Below are 22,037 nucleotides of genomic sequence, written 5' to 3'. Positions count from 1 at the left end.
GAAAACGCTTCAAAAACAAGTACAAATCAATCAATGAACCAATCATGGCGCAATAGATACTCACATGAAGCTTCAAACAAAGTATTTATTTCTTTGGCTGAAAGTACTGTAGCAGCGTAGCCTGCTTCATATTGGCAACCGCGTGCTTAACCATGGCCTCCTCAGCCTATTCTAAATGAGCCACAAGCGATAGTCCGGTGCCTCCTATTGCGCCGCAGTAGCGGTGTACAAGGGCCAAAGCAGCTACAGCCTCAGTTGCAGTAGAGAGCGGGGCAACATCAGCGCTTGCGGAATCAACCTCGGCAGCTCTTCGTTTGGCCGCTCAGCAGTAACCTCCGCTGTGTCCATGCCTGTCAACTCTGCCACTGTTCCGGTACTGTCGTCACCGCCAACGAAGTCGTCAATGCACATGCTCTGTGGCTCAGCACCGACAACACCAACCACGCCACGACAGGCCTAAGCCATAGAATAAAGAACCACCTAAGTGATTACATCAATCACACACGATAGCATCGATTGGCGTAGCGCAGGCGGCGGCGCGAGGAGTCAGTGCGGCAAATGCAATGTGTTGTTGACGTTGTCCTATAACGCCACTACGTTCAAATGGCGCCCTCGGCGCAATCGATGTGTGCAGCTATCGTGCGCAGCAGTCGGGAACGCCCATCGCTCCGCCGCTATCTTCGAAGGTGTTGCGGGAAAGGTTGCTTCCTGTCGACAAAGTGCACGTGGTCTGGGGTGGCGGAGTTCGATATATCCATTTTACATCCGGCCCCGTTCGAAATAAAAAATTAAAAATGCATGCGAATTTCCGTGTGATATAGAAAGTGCTCGATATACGCAATAATTCGGTATATCCGTGTTCGATATTCTGTCGAGGTTTGACTGTATTTTCGTATTTAAACTTGAAAGATGACATGATTGAAACCCCCACTGTATGCCTCATTTGCAGGCAGCAGGGCAGGAGGGTGGGAAACTTCTACAGCCGGCGCCCTCAGCTCTCTCGCTCGGGCCGCAAGATCAAGGGCCGCGGCTTCATGGTAAGCCTTCTTCACCTGCCCTTTCTGTTAGCATCGTTTTCTACCTGGCGCAAATTTCAGAAGGCACTAAGGGTGGCTCACTTTGCTCATTCTTGGCATTGGAGCCGCCATGGTGGCTCGGTGGTTTTCGCGTTTAGCTGCTGATCTCAAGGTCGTGGCTTCGTTCCTTACTGCGGTGCTTGTATTTCAGTGGAGCCAAGTACAAAAACGCCTGTGTGCTATGCAATGTCAGTGCACGGCAAAGAACCTCGGGGTACTCTGCCTTGATCCATATCCCTCCACTGCAGTGTTCCTAGTAGCCCATTTATGGCTTCGGGATGTTAAACCCCATAATTTACACAATTTTACGTTCTTAGGGCATCTGGTTGTTTGGGAGCAGCTCTCTACTTACCTTTTTTGGCCTAAATTTTGTTTCCAGCTTTCTTCCAGCAGAGACCATTGTAGCAGTTGGAGCTAGAGCTTTAAGGGTCATTTAGGCACACTCGTCGGGCAGGTCTAGAGCAAAAGGCATTCAACAGTCATGGCCTGCCTTCAAGTGCTGTTGCTGCCACCAAATATCTGTCCTGTTGTGCGGGCACAAGTGCTGTCGCACTCAATATGAGTTGCAACGCACTAAATATATTAGCAGCCCAGTTCTATGAGCAGCCTCCAGTGGTGCTTGAAATTTACGCATTTAGTCATGGATGCAAAGCATGATGTGCATAGAATGTTTGTGCAAGTTGTGCGCTCTCTGTGAAGGCATATTAAATTATTACAAACAGAAAGCCTCATTCTGATCACTCTGGACGCATTTCAAGGTATATTGAGCGCGATAGTACTCCCTACGAGTGGTAAGTTCTCCGAGTTTGTTCCACTTTATCTGTGGCGGTTAAACCAGATCGAAATGCGCAGCGTTACCGGACGCCATCTCCCGAGGGAAGCCGATCGGGAAGTGAGACACCGCCACACTGGAGGCAGGCGCAATCACGGATGCGGCCCTTCCGCGAGTACCTCGAGCTTGCCCAGGAAGAGGAGGAGGCGCAGGAAGGTGGTGGCCAGCAGGAGCAGTGAGTGCAGTGTTGCTTTAGGCTTGACCGCTGTTGTGTGGTTGAAGGGTGCTACTGCAGCTTTCGCAGTGTGGAAAGAAAATAAGTTGCACACTTGCTTGGCAGGATGAGGGCTCCGTGGCCACTTCTTCGTGTCATGTGTGTCATGAGTGCTGGTTGCTGCATGTTCAGCAATTATTTTTTCGTTTAGAAAATGCTGCAGGGGCCCTTGAAATGAGGCCCGGCAGGAGGGGCATAAAAACAAACTCGTGCGCCAAAAGCAGTGCACAAAAAAAGAAATATAGTGCACATGTTAACAGAACCAACACTCCTTCGTAGATACAAAACAACTTCAGAAGCATAAGAATACAATCTGAAAAAATATATATATATATACAAAAACGTAATTGAAAAATACAAAGGGTCAGCATTCAGTTATTTCAAAACAATTGCAGCTGTTTAGTTGGTACACCTGCAACTTTGGCATCTTTATCAATGCTAAGCCAGTATTTTACATTGTCTTCTGCACTTTCACAGCCGCCGCGGTGGCTGAGTGGTTATGGTGCTCGGCTGCTGGCCCGAAAGATGCGGGCTCGATCTCGGCCGCGGTGGTCGAATTTCGATGGAGGTGAAATTTTAGAGGCCCGTGTACTGTGTGATGTCAGTGCACGTTAAAGAACCCCAGGTGGTCGAAATTTCCGGAGTCCTTCACTACGGCGTCTCTCATAGCCTGAGTCGCTTTGGGACGTTAAACCCCCATAAACCATAAACCAATCTTCTGCACTTCCTAGACATGCTTCACTACACTTCATATACTAGACCCTATGTGAGGGTATTTAGATTTATATTGCAGGTGGCCGGCTCTGGTTGCCGAGATGCAGTTTGAAACTTTTGGAGAGGCAGTAGTCTCTGAAGTATGGGTGTGCAAATGTTTGAAATTTCGCAGTTTGTGAATAGCATTAACTATTCGAAGTATTATATCAAACCCAATTATATCAAACTGGGTAAAGTCGAATTATCCTTCATATCGAATAATTTCCTAGCACCATAGAGCTACAATGTGAATGTATAGGAAAATGTACGGCTACATTGTACAAAAATTAGCCGTCACATCCAGTATATTGAACTTTGGGCAACACCAAATGACTCAAGAAGCTGGCTTTTTCTGAGCACACCTCCGGAGGTCAGCTTTCCCGCATGGACCTGCTAGTACGCAGACCAATGATGCGGATTTTCCGTGACTTAGGCAGAGCGGGTGTATACCGAGCCAACTAGAAAATGCATTTTTAGCATGTTGTGCCAGTTGTGCCCATGTTGTCAAGCAGTTCGCACATATAGTGCGTTGTGTTGCCATTGGCAATTTCTCACGGTTTTCATTGTTCCTGTGTGCGCGCGATGGCAGCCGTGAGCCAAAAGAACCTTCCCTTTTTCATGAAACTGGAAATTGTCAAGTGTGTTGAACGAGGTGAGAAATCCGAAGTCTCCACAACATACAACATTCTGAGAAGCCCGCTGAGCACCATTTTGAAGAATAAGGCTGACAGTCTGGCTGAAGCGGAGAAGAGACCTGGAGCCCATGGCACCAGACATGTACGCACTGCTGTGTATGAAGTTGTTGAGGTAGCTTTGTACAAATGGTTCTTCGATGTTCAATCCCGAAACGCTCTCCAAATTTCTTGGTGCTATTTGTGATGGGGCAGCCGGAGGCGACATTGTATCTGCGGACAACGTCATTGAGACCACGAGGGAGCTTGCAGAGGAAGATGTCTCATCGTCACTTGTAACCAGCAGGACACCACTGATGCAAAAACTGTGATGAAAACTTGAGAGAACCTGTGCCCATGTGCTTGGACCCCCGATGGCCCCGCTCATGTTTTAGTTCAAGTTACCAGCATCCGTCTTGCATCTTTCCCCTCCAGTAAATGACAAGCGACGTCACACCTGCAATAAGGAAGTATCTGGCCACCATAGAGTGCTTCATGACAGCATTCAGTAATTAAGCTCCTTTGTTGTGAAAGCATTTAGTAAAACTGTCATATTAATCTACTCACTGAACAAAATTTTGTTGTTCAAAGTGTTGTAAACAATGTTTATTAAGTCTACAACAAGCTTACTACTGTTACTACTGTGTGATTCCTCTCTCATTAATTAATGCCTAGTATGCATTACAGGTATCCTGAATTATGCTCATAATGGGTGAAAACAGAACTTGCAGTACATGGCTCTTTTCATAGCTGCACTTTGTGGAAAATCGCTTGCTTTTAGTTTAAGTTAACTGTATTGATATTCAAATTTATTAAATGCATTGGGATTGGAGAAGTATGTGTGATGCAGTGGTGTTTTCCTCACTCCTAATGATTAGTTTAGGCGTTACAGCTGCTGTCTCTGTGGTGGATGCTGTGATTGCATTGGAGCCCTAAAAGATCACAGAAAGTATCACAGGCTGTGTAATGAGCGACATTCAATATGCCTGTGATGATTACAAAGTGAAAGGCTGGCATCTAGAACCTAGCTGCATTTTGGCTGTCACAGATCTGAATGTTCTTCAGAAGTGCTTGCTCCCTCTGTGCTATCGGTTGGCACCCTTGAATGTGTCAGGGATCTCTTGGGTGCTTTTGAAGGGATTGAAAACTTCAAGGGAGCTCTTTTTTCGTCATGAGCATTACAATGGAAAAAAAAAAACTTCAGTTTGGTCTTCGTATGATGAACACTTCCTACAGCTGCCTTATGGCGTCTCTCCTAGCCTGAGTTGCTTGGGACGTTAAATCCTATAAAGCTAAAACCTAAGACCTCGTACAACTCCTGTGTCATTGCTCTGGCTTCTGTTCTGCTTGCTGGCTGGCAAAATATACAAACACAAACAATACCAAAGGGCTTCAGGCATTGGAGGAATTTGTGGTGCTGATGGATGTGTGGTGCACGCATCAGTTTAGCTCCTGGGGGTGTCAGCATTCAAGCTTTCATGAACTAAATCACTTTCAATGAAAAGTGCACTTTCTTCACACTTTTTGATGTTTTTCTGGCTCTTTTCTTTTCTTATTTGATCTCTAAGAGTGTGCCTACAGTGCTCTGCAGTGTGTTGCTTTATTATTTAGAGTTGAAAAGAGTAAAATAGCAGCTGTGGCATTGTTCAGCCACAGCTGAAACCAGTAGTTTCTAATGTTTCTGGTTTTTGTTTGTTTGGCTTTTTTTCTTCCTGCGTTATTTGTTTTGCCGATGAGTAGTGGTCCTTTTGCAGGTTACCCGAGGAAGGGGAGATCGCCAACCACACTGAACCGGTCACAAAGGGAAAAGAAAGCAGACCACAACGCAGGTAAATGCATGTTGGTTCTTTGTTCCGTTTTCTAAATGCTAGAACCCTGAATGATAAACAATAATAGTATTTTCTGTTGAAGTATGCAACGTCCTGTTGAGAACAGGAGGCTTCATACTTTTGATGCCAAGGTAGCATAAAGAAGTGGCATAAAGAAGCGGGTTGCATTGTCGCAAGTCTGTTGCTCATGGTATGTCAGGGCTGCGCTTCAAAATCTGTGAAGCAATCTATGCTTTATATCCCACACTTTCATGCGAGCTAGGAACTGTCAAGCTACCAAATGGTTGCCACATCCATCATGTTATGAGCAATTACAATCTAATCTTCAGTATTGGTCAAACATTTAGGAGAATCCCCCAAGGTTGAGTAGATTTGTAATAAGGGAGTAATTACTCATTGACACCCACCCAAGGGCAGCCATACTGCTACTAAAGAAAGCTATACGGCTTTCTCAGTAGGAATCTTTTTTTTAACTACGAGGTTTCTGAGAAAGCCAGCTTTCCTTTGTAGCCGTATGCATGTGCTTGGGTGGATGTCAATGAGTAATTACTCCCTTATCACAAACCTACTCCACCTTGTGGGATTCCCCTAAACATTTGACCAACACTGTTCCCACTTCGAGCTGATCAATTCACTCTCGCCCTACCATAAGCTTGCTCTCGTATAACTCAGTTGGTAGAGCGGTGGTCCCGGTTTCGAACCCTGGACCAGGAGGAATTTTTCTGTAACTACCGTATAGCTTTCCTTTGTAACCGTATGGCTGCGCTTGGGTGGATATCAATGAGTAATTACTTCCTTATTATTAATCTTCAGTACTGCTTCAAAGGCGTCATGAAATGCATTCTAATGGTTAAGTTTCATGTGTCCATTCAAAAATTTTTAGAAGTTGCAGTTTGCTCGGTGTGCACCATATGCTTGAGCAAGTGTTCGGCGGCATGTACGTACATGTGTACATTTAAGTCACAAAACATATGTTTTTTAAGATGTGCTGCATGATGTCAGTGCATGTTGAAGATTACTACATCACTTTATCCCTTTCTTCTTTCACTCCTTTCTTTGTCCCTTCCCTTATGGTGCATTTGAGGTGTTCACCGGGATGTGAGACAGTTACTGAGCCATTTCCTTTCCTCAAAAACCACTAACATGGGCATTGAAGATGATGCTACCCTCGTGGCTTTATATGGTGGTGGTGTAAGAACGCTGCCAAACAGAGTAATGTGATAAGCTTGAGCAAAGGAAGTGAAATGCTTAAATATAGAGCAGAGTCGGAGGAGAGGTGGTGCCGAATGGGGTGGCAGCCATTAAATTGTCAGTGGGTGCCTTCATTGTCTTTGGCCATTGATAAATTATGGAGGTTTGTGTGTATATTTACAAGTATGAATTGAAAATGAATATAGCAGAAAAAATACAGGTTTGAATATTAATTGAGTAACTTTCAGTGTATAAAAATCATATTTGCAAGCGAAATTGTGCAAGTTGTTATGAGCTACTGTGCATTATGCAAATAGGCGGTCATCTTGTTTCACAGTGGTTTGTTGCGCCGATCAGTATAAGGCTGGCACGATGAAGGAAATGATTGATTTACTGGCTGAAATGCTAGAACGTCTGATGGCGTGGAGCCGAACGGCGCGTGACACCGCTGCTGCTGCTACAGGTTTTGATCAAATGTGGAAAGCGGGGAAGCCCACTTGCAAAATTTCACATACGGTCCAGCAACATACATAAGCTGCAGAATGTGACCGGTTCATATGATAAACATTGGAAGAAAGCCATGAGGGCACTTCTGAAGTCTTCCTGATACTTTCAGCGTGATCTTCAGATAATTTGGCAAGATATTATGGTTTTGTCATGGTTGGATTTATTGAGTCTTATGTATTCAATCTTTGCCAATTATTCGGAAAGTTTCGAATATCAATTTCCCAAATCAGTTATGAACTGAATAACTAATATATTTGATTTCTATTCGAAATTTCAAATATTTGCGAACCCATGTTGGAATTATAAGTGAAGCAGAGAAAAAGTTGTGGCCACTGATAATCTATTAGGGGTTTGCAAATAATCAGAATTTTTAGTAGAAATTGATTATATTTGTTATTTAGTTCATATTTTATTTGGGAAATTGATATTCAAAAGTTTCACTTTTTTTTAAAATGGAGTGCTTATCTGGGAACTGTTTTGTGGCAGTGCATAAAAGCTCTTGTGCTGCATTTATTCACTGGATTATCCTGCAACTCCCCCTTCGTTTCTTTTTTTTTGGTACAGCCCAGGCAGTCCGGATAAACGGCGAGAGAGGCGCGACCGCAATGCAGACCGCGGCCATGACCGAAATTATGACCGAGGCCGCAACCAGTACAGAGACCGCCGAGAGCGGCGTGACCGTGACTTGAACCGGCGGTCACCGCATCGGACCAGCCAAGACGAAAGCCAGCCACTTCCAGACGCTGGCGAACACCCACGGCGGCGTCAACGCAAGTTCGAAGAGGAGGCACGCCCCAAACGGACATTCAAGGAGGAGCGGTCGCCACGGCGGCGGTCACGGTCACCGAGAGACCGGTCATCGCGGCAGCGGCCAGGGGAAGAAAAGAGTGCCGGCAAGCCGGGCTCTAGGCGTCAAGATGCCCCGACAGCAGCTGACAAGGAGAGGAACAGAGAGAACAGGGCAAAGTCTCCTCATGACCAGGTGAGACCTCATTTTCTTGCATGCTTTTTTTTTTATTGCTGTGGCTGTATGAGGTACCTTCGTGAATATGGTCTGTGGTGGTGTAGTGTGCCGCATGTCAAACTCCCATACTTATTTATTATTCCTGAAGAGTCCCTGGCAGGCTATTCTGGGTAACAAAAAGATCCTTCTTCCATTTCAAGTGAATCAGTAGTATTGGCCAACCGAAAAATATTTTTAATGCTTGTTATTTTAATTCCAAATGATTGAGAGTTGGCAGAACATACTACAGTTGAACCTCGTTATAACGAACACTGATATAGCGAATTATCGGTTATAGCGAACTAAATTCGAACTTTGGTTGGTCATGCTTCATTTTTACGACATTTATTCTTTTATAACGAAACCGAAAACGCGAGATGCACCGCAATATCGGCTGTAACGAAGAAATATTAGGTTTACGCGAGGCTCAAAACGCTAAAGGTAGCATAAAAAAGGAAAATAAATATTGGGAGCCAATTCACAGGCACACTTTTTCTTTTATCGTTTGAAAAGGTTGCAGAAAGTTTGGCGGCCTGGCACATAAATTGTGCGTTTGACTGGTCACGCCACCTATGAACAGAGCGCAAAAACTAACTCTGAAAGTTATGACGACAAAGGGCCGAAGGGCGGCGCCACTTGTCAAGCGGTGAAGGCAAGCGCAGCAACACTGGCAATTGCCAGGCGGTGGTGGCGAGCAGCGAGCCGGCATTGCGTAGAGAGCTTGCCTTGAGGTATCGTCGCAGTGCAGCGCCGGGTCGAAATGGCAACGAAGCGGAAGGCGGTCTCACTCGAGACAAAACTGCAAATATTGAGAGCTGTGGACAGTGGCCGCAAGAAAAAGGATGTTGCTGCGGAGTTCAGTGTTCCCCCAAGTACCTTATCTACCATTTTGGCCGCAAGGAAGAAGATTGAGGGCAACACCGAGGACGCTATAAAAGCTGACCGTAAACGAGTTAGGCCTTGCCATCACCCGGACGTGGAAGCGGCTTTGCTTTCCTGGTTTAAAGACGTGAGGGCACGAAACGTGCCAGTATCGGGAGCACTTCTTCAAACGAAGGCCGTCAGCCTGGCCTGCGCACTAGGGCATGACGATTTCCATGCAAGCAGCGGTTGGCTGCAACGTTTTAAAGACAGACACGAGATCGCGTGCCACACGTTGTCTGGCGAAGGGGCTGCTGTCGACGTGGAGACATGTGAAAAGTGGCTAGAGAACTTTCGGCCTCTGCTCCAGGAATACGACGAGCGCAACGTGTACAACGTTGACGAAACCGGCGTGTTTTTCAAGTTGTTGCCAGAGCGGTCACTGGCCGTAAAGAACGATACCTGCCATGGAGGAAAAAAGAACAAAGACTGGGTGACGGTTGTCGTTGCTGTGAACATGGATGGCTCAGACAAAAGACGACTCACTGTCATCGGCAAGTCTGCACGTCCGAGGTGCCTGAAAGGCGTCCGTAATTTGCAGGTTGCATACTTGTCTAACAAAAAAGCCTGGATGACGTCCAAGCTTTTCGAAGACTGGCTCAGAGATTTCGACGAGGACATGGAGAGGCAGCACAGGAAGGTCCTGTTGCTCTTGGACAACTGTTCGGCGCACAAAGTCTCGATCGTGCTGAAGGCAGTTCGTTTGACGTTTCTGCCACCAAACGCAACTTCTGCTTTGCAACCGTTGGACAAGGGCATTATCCGTTCGCTCAAGTGCAATTACCGGAAGCGTTTGGTGATGCAACTGGTCTTCGATATCGATCGACGCAGATCAACAACTATCAACATCAAGACGACGCTTGAAATGTTGTATGGATCATGGAATGAGGTGAGGCAGTCAACAATAAGGAACTGTTTCGCAGATGCCGGTTTTGTTTTGCCTGCCGCCGAAGACGAAGTTCAGCCTGATGAAAACCTGGTAGAGCTGGACAAAACTTGGGATCGACTGGCAATCCCAGGCATCGCATTTGACAATTTCGTTTCGGCCGATGATAACTTGGCCGTGGCGCCTGAGCTGACGGATCAAGAAATTGTGGATCGCGTCGTGGTACCCGAGGATAACAGCAGCAGCGATAGCGAAGGTGGCAGCGAACAAGATGAAGCACCAATAAGCAGTGCGGACGCCGCGGACATGGCCAGGAGGTTGAAAGGCTATTTGGAAAAACTGCCGACGACCAAAACTGCTCAAGTAGAAAAGGCCCTCTTGTGCATGGACACAGTGGAAAACTTTATTCTGCTCAGTGCTGTGAAAAGCCACCAGACGAAGATCACATCTTTCTTCAAATAAACGAACGCAGACCTGTTTTGTCGAGCTTCGTTGTTTTGTAATTTGACTTTCCCATACTACGCTCCTTGTTTTATATTCCACAAACCACGAGGAGACAGGTAAGGATTACCTCGTTTATAGTGGGTTCGAAGCCCAGAATAATGCATTTTAGTATTTAGAATATTCGCGCGAGACAAACTGCGGATTTGTCAGAGCCGATATTTATATATACTGTTACAACGAATATCGGATATAACGAACTAATTTACGGTCCCTATGCTACTTCGTTATAACGAGGTTCGACTGTACTGTCATGAAGATTATGCATTTTTCTGGCGGGCCACTAAAAGATAGAAAAAATTAAATAAGAGGAACACTGAGCACAGGAAAAGCATAACATCAAGGGAAAGCTGAAAAAAAAAAGAAACATTTTAAAAACAAGCATTTTTTTTTCTTCAACTGGGCTGTTTTTAAGTACTAGAAAGTTGAAGGGTGATGACACAACTGGTGATGTGGAAAATCCGTGCTAGCTGGTAGGTGGTAGTGATTACGTGCGAAAACATTCAGCCCGTGCAGACCCCCTGCACGTCCCTGCCCTCCTCCTTCGATCGTGCTTGGCTGCATGGACTACACACACAAAAACACCTTTCCCAAGAACTTTTTTCTTTTTTTTGTTTTAGGGAAAGTTAGCTTGAGGTGAAAGGCACCGGCTATGTGCCTTATGGGTGGTGACGTTATCGCACCCCCTGCTGGGTGGCGCCCTACACCTTTCTCTCTTCTCCCAGTCATGCTTGGCTGCACTGACACTTTTTTACGATGACGGCAATGAGAAACACGGTTTGCATGGGAACCTTCCATTAACAGCGAGCACTGTAAAAAATAACGCTAGTTTGTAGTCTGCAGTTGTGTTGTCCTTTCTCTCCCTGTAGTTGCATTGCTTCTAACATGCCAGCTTTATGCAAACCAGCCCAACTTTAGAGCTTATTACGCTTCACTTCTCTGTGACTTGTTTTGTTTTGTTCTTAGAGAGGGAAAAAGAAAGGAAAATTAAGAGCCTCATGGTGGACCTTTGTTTTCAGAAAGACAAGCAACAGCAGAGGTCACACCTTTCGCGCTCCTCGCACGAGTCTAGTGCTCCGAGACGACACGTGAGAAGCTTCTGAATTTTTGAGCGCATGCTGGGGTTTTTGCATTGACAAATGCATGCGCTTCTTGTGGACAGCACAGGGAATGAGAGCATGCAGCTGGGGAAGCTGTTGTCTGACATGGTGCAGTAGTAGTGTCAGGGGGCTCCTGTGACTGGATCGCAAGCATCTTCATGTGCTCGTTTAGCCTTTTGTGGCTCTTGTTTCCCTGATTAATGTTCTTAAGAATACATGGACAGTTAATGCACTCTCGCTGATCCATTGCCTGAAGCTGTCGTCAAGTCTGTACAGAGAGATGTGCCCAGTCCTAATTCACATCAGCTCTAGTGGTTCTGGGAGTCACTTTGTCTTTTTGGACAGCCGCATTGGTGCTGCTGTCATGCGTGTAGGCACTGTGTGCCTTAATTCGGGTTAGGTGACCCCTGGGTATTTGTTAGAACGCCATAATTTGCCCTGCATTTGAAGGGAGGAAGGAGAGAACGGATGATTTTTTCGAAAGTCAACTAAAACGAGGTGAGGAAGTAAATCCTAATTCCGGGGACCAGTGTTTCAACAAGGAGACTTGGGCTTGGGACTCTCTGGGCCTCTTCTTTTTCTGTATTCTGTTTAACAGTGTGTTCCGTCTCCTTCTGTGCACACCTACACCTCACACTGCCTCTGTACACTCGTCTTCGGTATAGCTATGGTATACTCGCTGTCTGTTGCTGTCATGACACTTTGTTGAATGGACTGATGGAATGGAAGTAACGGAATGGAAGTAACGCAGCAAGACTTTAAGTGCGAATTGTGCTGTGCTTCATTCTCTGCTCCTCCAACAGGGGTCGTCCTCTGTCAAGGCTGTGTCCAAAGCACTGGCAGAGACAAACCATCGGGCCAGCAAGTCTGGTGGCAGTACGGCTGCGTCATCTACCATGACGGGCAGGCAGCAAACAGCACCACGCGTCTCTGCTGAGAAGGGTGCCACGACGTCGTCATCAGCTCAGGCAGGGTCAGCTGCGTCGTCGCGTCCACATCGCAAGTTTGAAGAGCACCCGCCTCCTTCGCGGGGCGCTGTGGAAGCTGCGGTTGAAGAAGCAGCCTCTGCGGTTCTTCGCTCGAGGCTCCCTCTGGCGCAGCTGCTCGATCCAACGGAGCCTCTTCCACCGGGTGTGGAGCCGGACGAGGTGGGCGAGGCACAGCGATTACTGCGAATCAAAGGGGATGACAGCGTAGTTTTCCACTTGAAAAGATAGCAAAAAATCGGCTGTTTTTCATGCACCATTGTCGAAATCTGTAGCTAATATTTCTTAGTTTACATTATTCCCAAGTATATGTGTATTTAGCGGACTCCCATTAATTCAAGGTCACTTAATTCGAACTTCTGGTTCATTTGGACTGACGTTCTGAACCCATCAACATCAAGCGTTTTGAAAAGGCTCCGTGTAATTCTATTAGAACAAGTTTTGCCTCTTCCAAATACAAATTATCAAAATTAGGCTTCATTTAGGATGTATATAAGTTCAAAAAATGGCTGTCGGTTTAGCGTTGTTAAGCACGAAACATTGTGCGAATGCACAATTTTTTGTACGTGGGCACCTCCCCTACGTACTTGAAAGCACAATTGAGGTGTCCACTGACACAGGGAGGCAGTTATGCACGTCTTAAACTTTTTCATCGTCAGTTCCAATTTACCCAATTTACGCCAGTGGCCTGTGCTCCGGTGCCGCGTTTCTGCAGCAACGTTGTCAAAGCCAACGCATATTGCTTTAGTGCCGTGTTTCTGCCACAACGTTGTCCACACCAATGCATGCAGCTTCCACCTCTCTTTCACTACCGCCGCATAGCTCAAAACGCAAATATTGGTTTGATTGTAATATTAGTAGATGAAGACGATGATGTGCAATGCACAGTGCGAGAGTATGTTGCAGTTTAACACAAGGCATGTTTGGCTGCGGCGATAGCCTAGTGCTCTGACGCAGTGGCCAGCGAAGCTCATCTGTTCACGCCGCCGCAGGTTTGAAGCCCAGACGAGGATATTTGATTTCTTTTTTATTTATTTATTTCACTTGGCACAAACACAGCAAGCATGCAAACATCGCAGGATTTTGCTCAAGGTTTACCCATTGGAATAATATTTTTGCACTAAAACAGCTATGTGAAATAAACTTTATTAAATATTGTACTCTGGGTCGCGAGCTTAAAACTGCTGTAAAGCAACTGCTACTTCTCGTGAATAAAGAACTTCCAGCACTGCATTGTTAATGCATTGTAGGATATATATACGTGTGTATAAAACAATTTATTGCATAGAAGTTTTTTTACTTGTTTCTTTTTGAGGAGTGAAAATTTATTTTTCTCTCAGTATAAATTTTGAGTTTGTGTGCTAACCGACTCAATGTGCATGTAAAGTTGGGGAAACATTAACCAAATTTGTTAGTTTCATCCAGTTTCTTAAAGTGATAACCTTGGTAAAGAAATGTTCATAATTAATTACCAGTTTATATTTTGTCACGAGAAGAGCTTTTTTTTTAACACGATGTCAGTCTAGGTTTTGCTAGCAAGTCCTATTCTTTTTCCATTTATGTGGCAGTGAAATTGTTGCTGGAGCTTTGTTTTTGGAAGTAAACCTGCGTATAATATGAGTTTATTTTCCAGATTTTAAGGTGTCAAATTTCTATCTCGTATTATATGTGGACCCAAACAATTTTTGGCCAAATACCGCAGTTCTGATTTCATTATTATAGAGCGCCATCAGCATCGCACTTTTAGCGAGAGGAGGCTCTATCTAGCGATGGTGTAGGTTGGTACTTTCGATTTCGACGCCATGCGCCATTACTTGACCTCGCGACGCCCAGAACGATCGCACCTCGCATGGTGTCAGGGCCACGAAAGCAGCATTAGGCTGCTTTTAAAAGGAAAGAAATCGTAGCTGCTGAAAGCATCAGTATTGCACCTAGCACTGCTACATGGTCTGGATGAGGTAGGGAGAGCCTGCAATTACTGCCATGGGCTGCAGCAGCCACACTGTGCAGTTGGATCGCGGACGCTTCGGCCAGCATTCCCGAGGAGCTCGCCGGTTGTTATTTCCAGAAATGCAAGATATTGAGCGTGCTCGACGGTATCGAAAACATGTTTCTGTGGAAAGATAACCTCGGAAGACAGCACCCTGACAACGGCAATCTCTAAAGCTTCAGTTGCGGACACTTCTGAAGCTCTGAAGCGTGTGTGCCAGCGCCTATGCCAGAACCGGTTTATGCATGCTCGCGGCGCATGACGTGAGTAGCTGCGAGCGCGACGCCTCTGTACCTGCCGTTCGTGCTACACGCTTCATATCCAGTGTGCCGGCTGGAGGTCGTTCGGCTTCTGCGACTTCTGGAGTGTCTTCGAGCTGACTGCCTTTCCTTACTTGCTCACGGATGAAAACTTTTTTTCCGTTTTTGCTATCCCCAAATTATACCTCGTATTATATGCGGGTCTGTATTATGTTCGGGTTTTTATGGTAGGTGGCTTGAACAAGCTCTTGCTTGACACATACAGGCTTTCTGTCAGCTCCCATGCTCACTTCGCAGTATTTCCTTACTCTGCTAGGAGCCATTCTAGTCACAAGCTAGCCCAATTTCATTGCACTCTTGTCTGTGATGTGTAACGTGTGTGCCAAATACGCTGCCAGTCAAAATTCGAGAATGTAGCTCATTGTAATGATTTCTCACCAAGTTCTACTCGGACATTGCTGTTTAGTGAAAAATTTCCTCACTGCCTACCTACTTCTTTGTGGTCTTTTTTCCAGATATCTTCGGGCCTCAACACTGCCAGTTCTGTGCCCCTGACGCAAGTCAAGTGGAGCAGGTTGGTGGTGTCCTTTGTTGTCTGGTTGGTTATGGCACCTTTAGTCACAGCCCTTTCTTAGAATTGTTCTGAGATGTAACCGAGAAGGCTAAGGGCCCAGATGATTTGCATGTATTTTTTTACTAGCTGTTTGAGTAAAACTGATTAGATTGATTGATTGGTTGGTTGGTTGATTGATTGATTGATTGAAGGACAGTTTACTGGCAATATCAAATTATGGCAAACATACTATGGCAGCACATCGAATTGAGCAGCAGTGTTTAAGGGAGGACGTGGGTCTTTGGGGCCAAAAAATCGCGAAAAAATCGACTTTTCAATTTTGTCATTTTCCCGTCGCGGTGGCTCAGTGGTTAGGGCACTCGGCTACTGATCCGGAGTTCCTGGGTTCGAACCCGACCACGGCGGCTGCCTTTTTATGGAGGCAAAACGCTAAGGCGCCCGTGTGCTGTGTGATGTCAGTGCACGTTAAAGATCCCCAGGTGGTCGAAATTATTCCGGAGCCCTCCACTACGGCACCTCTTTCTTCCTTTTTTCTTTCACTCCCTCCTTTATCCCTTCCCTTAGGCGTTCAGGTGTCCAATGATATATGAGACAGATACTGCACCATTTCCTTTCCCCAAAAACTTAATTATTATTATTATTATTAATTTTGTCATAGTTGGATATGTCTCATCATTTTTCATCCTAATTTCAAGTTTCATGGCTGAATACCGCGTAGTTTACGAGAAATCGACACGCAAAGATGCAATTTTGACAGGAGAGCTTGCGAAAATCGGTTAGAAAATGCCCGTTTTGCGTCGCGCGTCGTGTCAAAAGTAGCCGGCGCAGCGAGACGACTTTGGTCTTGGTTGAGAGAGCGACGCCTCAGCTTTCTTTCCCGCCAAAACGAAAGGTCTACTGCGATTGGTCGCCGAAAAAAAGGCAGAAACAAAATATAAAATGCGGCAATGCTATTGGCTGTTGGACACCACGTGGCGAAATTCAAGCACCTCATTGGCCGGCGCCATTTCCTTTAACGCTCCGCGCTCGTTCTGCGATGCCATTTTGAAAAGGACCACTGTGGTGTGAAACCGTATCGGAAGTTCGCAGCGCGCATAAGTTTGGGAAAAAACATAAAAAAAGCCGCAGAAAGCAAGCAAGTTTGTCGGCAGTGATGTCAACAAGCAGCAGAGTAGTGCCTAAGCGTGGGCCGGTGGATGACGCGACCTTGGCAGCCGTTCCAGCATTCGTTCCGAGTGCAGTGCATATCGCGACTGCAGCGGATGACGGAGAGCCGGAGGATGGTTTTACTTCACAAGCAGTGATCAGAAGAGGGAATAACGAGGCATAGGAGTGTGATACGCCGGTTGTGATAAGCGCTTCTTTACCAGCTTCGGCGACCGCATTTAACACGGAGCAAATCGCGGGCTCGGGCGAGATTGGCAGTAGCGGGTGAGAATAGACACATTTCTGCCCAGCGCTGATCACGAGGAATTGCGAAGCCCGATGTTAAAATCGCCAGTTTCGCAGCAATTTCTGCAACCTAGTGCAAGATGTGGACGCTAGCGAACGAGCATGTAGACGCCAACCTGCCATTGCCTGCGGAGCTACCGACGTGGTCGTAGATTTGGTGGCGTTCGACAGACTGCTTCACAATACAGTGTGCACCCTCGACCTCATTTTTGCAGCTTGCTAAGCGGCGGCAACGGCAAAAATGTGATTCAGACTATTCACTACGGGCCTTCTAAGCTGTTTGCTTTGGAAGATTAAGCACTGTAATGTGCTTACATAGCTTCAAAATGTTTCATTTCGATTTTTGTGTTTTTCTCAGTTTCATTTTCTGCACCACCCTGCACACTGCTGACAAGGTTTTCCCGGCTTTGGTTCACGCGATTTTCACCATTCTTGTTTCATTTGAAAGCTGAATGATTGGACCTTGCAATAAAACCATTAACAGCACTGTTAATAAAATAAAACTAATAAACAGCATAAAGAAAAATCACCTTTTTCCTCGCCACTTTTATGTGACCGTCAAAACATTGTAACTTTGGTTGCAGAAGGGCTAGAGCAATGAAAGTACCCTTAATGCAAGCATTAATAATAGTAGAATCCACTGGGATAAAATTTATTTGAATCTGGGTAGCCAATATATTTCAAAAACTTGTCAGAATAATTTTACCAAAATTCCGGAATTAATAAAAACGACATAATATACATAAAAATGGACACCATATTTGAATTCAGCGCACTAAAATACATAATAGCTGAAGTATTCATTTTGCTGAGTCCAATACTAAAAAAATCTTTCTCTAAGACCCTTTTCCCCCCTTAAATGACAACATCAATAATATAGTGTGAAGGCTGCTCACAGTGTCTTGGAGTATGCTCCAGTCATGACTGTATTTTGTTGATTTGGGCTGATGGTAAATTAATGGTGCTAAACTTCGAAGTTGAGTGAGAGCCGTTGCTAATGCACTGCATTGGCATCTCCATGGTCCGAGCGCCTGACACTGGTCGTGGCTTTTTTCTTTTTTCCTTTGTAGCATGGGTTCATCAAGTGCACCTGGTGTGACACCGACACCACCCTCTTCCAGCAGGTGGCAGAATGCACCTTCCTCATCAAAGCCTGCGGAATCAAAGCAGCAAAACCACACATCACAGTCATTGTCACAGTCATCATCAGCATCTAAGTCGTTGGCTGCAGCTAAGGAGCCCAATCAAAAAGCAGACAAAGCGGAAAAGGGGCCACCTGTGGCAAAGCCATCTTCGGGGGCCTCGACGTCCTCCAGGTCTGATCGCGCGAACCAGGGCAAAGAAGATTCCACCGGTAGGGCCGAGCGAACTGTAAGCAAGCAGCCGTCAACCACTACTGCCACAACTGCTGGTGGGTCGAGCAGTTCTCGACCCACCAAGACACCGAGGGAGACATCACGGCGAGGCAAGAGTGATTCTCCTTCATCGTCACGTTCCCGCTCGCGTAGTCACAAGAGGGCTCGAAACCGGTCATCGTCACAACGGCGCCACCGACGGTCGTCCTCATCATCGTCATCATCATCATCGTCTGATGGCGACAGACGGCGAACCAAAGGCGGCCGGGGCCGACGCCACAGTAAGGATGCCTCGTCATCGGATGAGTCACGTGGAGGGGGCAGCTCACGCAGGGACCACCGAAGACGGCGCAGGCGGTCGTCCTCTTCTAGTTCGAGGTCATCGAGCTCAAGCTCGAGCTCTAGCAGTGGCAGCCGCAGTGGTGGCCGCCGCGGTGGTCGGCGAAAGAAGTCAGGCCGCTCAGGCAAGCGCCACAGATCAAGCTCCAGCGGATCAAGCAGTAGCGACTGAAAAGCGGAATCCTGACAGCAGTCTTGGAGGATGAGGAAGGAACAGCATTGACAATGCTGAATTAGCCTGTTCCTGAGGCAATGAATTAACTTCTCCATGTTCCGGCTTTGCATGGGGTTGCTGCTGCAGATCGCTCCAAGTGCAGACACGAGGCAGCCATAAATAACAGATCGGTTCTTCTTCACTTCAAGCAAGTGCTGTTTGGCTAGAGTGGGCAGGAGCTGATATGAGGTGAAGTTATAGCTTGCCAGCTTGAAAAAAGGTCAGCCCCTTGACTGCTGGACAATGGCTTAGCTTAGAGGGCGACTTGAGAGAGCGTGTATAAAGACAATTGCCGTTTTCTTGTGCTGTCATTTTTCTCTGATCTTCATTCATTGCAGTTGAGTGTGTTCTTTTCCTTATTCGCAGAGGTGACTTTTCATTCGAATGTTGTTTTTGTGTGTTTGTTTTTATGTTTAGAAATTGTATTAGTGGTGCATCATTTCCTGGAGCATGCCCCCCACCTCCTTCACTTTAAGCATAAAATGCAAGCAACAGTTAATGTGCTGCGAATGACATGGTTTCTGTGAAAGGCATGGGTCGCTCGAGAAACCCTTCCACTTTCATTTTTCAAAGTGAAAGTGTAGATTCACTCAATGTGCAATGGGTGCCCAGTCATGCTATTTGTAGTGTACTAAGCAAAATTGTTTTATGTAGTAATGGGATGCATGCACAGAAGGTATGCACAATGCCTGAACGGCCTCTAGGTTGTAGTTCTGCAGCTGCAGTATCCTTCTGTTGTTAATTGGGGATGCTCTGAAGATGAACCAAGTGAACACTGTTGCTAAACTTGGCATTGACAAAATAGTCCTCATACTAGAGTCACTACACGTTGTATATAAAAGGGAGCCACTCTATAAAAAAAACAGTTTTCTGGGGAATTTGTTGTGCATCTGGATTATGGTGACAGGGAGTTTGCAAGGGGAATATTGCTGAAGCTTATTATTGAAAAAAGTGTCAGCTAAAGGTACATGACATCCATGTTACAGTACAGCTTTGTCATGTTGAATACTGAAAGCCTAGCTTTTTCATGCTGAGTACTGAAGCTTCATGTTTTGTGATCCTTTCTTGGCAAGAGGCGTGGTTCATCAGTTACATTTCGACTGTGAAACTTGACTTGCTTATGGTAGTCAGATGCAGGGTAGCATGTAGTAATGATGAAAAAAAAAATCGTAAAGAATGCTGAAAAAAACCTGTCTCGTCAGTTATTCCATTTGTTGCATGGATCTTTTTAATGATGGTACAAACCTACGATTAACTTTCTGGTGTTGCCTTCCCTGTGCATCATTGACACATCTGTTTTGGGGGCTGCCGAAAATGTAGGATGCAGGTTGTGCCCTCGGTGTAGTAGTAGGGCCATTCATGGCACATATGTTGCAGATTGAAGCCGTAATCTTAAGCTTTAGCTAGCAATCAGGCTGCTGTTCTGAAGCAACAGTTGTGCTTTTTTTCATAGTACTTTTTGCACAGTTCAAAAATTCATTGGAAAGCCGAAAGATCACCTTGTTCCTTTTCATTTGACACGTTTTTCTGAGCAACAGCGAAGGCTTAGTACATGTGCCATTTAATGAAGGTGCAGTCCCTCGTGAGAACACGAACAACATGTTCAAAGGAAATCTTGCCTGTAAGTGGTCTGTTTTAAAGATCTCGCATGTTTGTAAAAACACAAAAGATAGCGCAGTCATAAGGTAAGCTTCCTCGCCCACTCCCATCTTGATGCCTCCTGCAACAGACAAACCATGTCACATCATTTCTTGCTCTTTTCTGAGATATTTGCGCTGTGGGATTGCTTGCTTAAAAGGCTAGCATCATGAAGGTAGATTTAAGGAGAGCCGCAGTGCTTTGCATGTGGGTGTTCACGTGAAACCTTAAGTGCACTGACTGGCTACACCTTTATAGTACACCTGAAACTCTGGGAAGCATGCACAATGTGGTGCAAGCAAGGTTCTTTTTGTAGCAAGAGAGAATAATAGGCTCTTTCTGACTCAGTGCACTGCATGGTTTTTACATCATACGTGACAGACTGCAGCATTGCAGTTTAGCGGCAGTTTCCTTAAAGAGGATGAGGAGGATTTACTCTGCAACCCCCTTCACCCTTCATTTTTTTTTTTCTACCAGACTGTATATTTGTGGCATTTGCTCTCTCTGTGCCTTTTTTGTTTCTTTCCTGTTTCTAGAGCTCTCTTATCGTACTTGTTGCGGTGCTCATTATGGCTGCTTGCTGGAACAGAAATATGGCAAGTGATTTGTGTAAAATGTTGGGTAGGCTGGCGACTTTCCTAAGTTATTGGGTGCGCACATTGTTTGGCATCAAAACTATGTAGACCTACCTGTTGTTGTGGAGGGGCGTGTACAGCTACTAGCTCCAGAAAATTCAGCTGGTTCTGACGTGGAGTAACGCAACATAGTATGATGGAAGAGGTGCGCATTGTTCGTGTGATTTTCATACCTTCATGCACTGTACACAATGGATTGACATCTGTGCATTCATTTGATTGTGACTTCACGAAGTCGGTGGAATTAAAGGGATCATCATTCTTCTCTTGGCCCGTTTCACTTACTGCACACCCATTGCTTTGCTGTCTGCATGTATCAAGGTCGCTGGATCGAATCCCGGCTGTGGTGCCCACCTTTCGATAGAGGTTAAATGCAAAAATGACCTTGTCCTGTGCCATGTGAGTGCACAATAAAGAACTCCAGATGATCATAATTAATCCAGAGCCCCACACTGCAGCAATTTTTGCTCTCTTCCTTCTTTCAGCAATCTTTCACCCCTTCCTCAAAGCATGGTTCAGGTGTCCACCTTGAGTGAGGTTGTTTCTGTGCCTTCTTTTCCACACAGCCACCATACCCCTCCACCACTGCATGAACCGGAGTTGCCCGATCAGTGTGGCCTGTATGAGCTGCATTTGAATGGACACTGACAGTGTATCTACACCAGAGGTGTGTTTAAATTCTTGCATTTCCACGCATTCATATGTACATTCGAGTTCTAAGGTTTCCTGATTTTTGTCCTCTGAAATGGAAGTATGTGCTACCTTCCAGTTTTCATTTTTGAATTATGTGGCCACTCAATAAGTTGGGGTTAGCAAGGTGTCAGTGCTGTCAGTTTTGTAGAAGTTGTGTTAGCCTGATTTGCTCCAGAAGAGCTTTAGGTAATGAAAATGGCAACAATTTTGCTCCAAGAACAGAGTGTGCTCATCAATTTTTTCTGCTTGAAATTCATTGCCAGTGGATTGATGCATGTGATGTAACATCTTGGGCGTCAAAAATGTCTGCTTGTGGCCGTGACAGTCCAGTTACAGTGGGCATCAACTTTCTTGTTCACTTTAGTTAAACGAATGCTGAACATCGTGTGAGAGAATACCAAAGCGAGCTTTAGGCAT

General features: G+C 45.7%; 1 protein-coding gene across 3 annotated transcripts in view; it reads left to right on the top strand.

Annotated features, from left to right (window-relative positions):
- The window catches only part of Moca-cyp (nuclear cyclophilin protein Moca-cyp), a 45,048-nt gene extending 23,855 nt beyond the window's left edge, over positions 1-21,193 (top strand). For 2 of the 3 annotated variants that reach the window (XM_077669401.1, XM_077669402.1), the window contains exons 11-18: positions 950-1,037; positions 1,929-2,083; positions 5,301-5,375; positions 7,638-8,055; positions 11,404-11,472; positions 12,288-12,632; positions 15,236-15,294; positions 17,817-21,193. In XM_077669401.1, coding sequence (XP_077525527.1) covers positions 950-1,037; positions 1,929-2,083; positions 5,301-5,375; positions 7,638-8,055; positions 11,404-11,472; positions 12,288-12,632; positions 15,236-15,294; positions 17,817-18,612 — 2,005 coding nt within the window. In that variant the 3' untranslated portion in view covers positions 18,613-21,193. The remainder of the gene's footprint in view (positions 1-949; positions 1,038-1,928; positions 2,084-5,300; positions 5,376-7,637; positions 8,056-11,403; positions 11,473-12,287; positions 12,633-15,235; positions 15,295-17,816) is intronic. The other variant, XM_077669403.1, reaches the window with a different exon arrangement.
- The last annotated feature ends 844 nt before the right edge of the window (positions 21,194-22,037 follow it).

The sequence above is a fragment of the Amblyomma americanum genome, chromosome 6 (genome assembly GCF_052857255.1).
Source record: "Amblyomma americanum isolate KBUSLIRL-KWMA chromosome 6, ASM5285725v1, whole genome shotgun sequence".
Classification (NCBI taxonomy): domain Eukaryota; kingdom Metazoa; phylum Arthropoda; class Arachnida; order Ixodida; family Ixodidae; genus Amblyomma; species Amblyomma americanum.
This window is presented reverse-complemented; position numbering and strand designations above follow the sequence as displayed.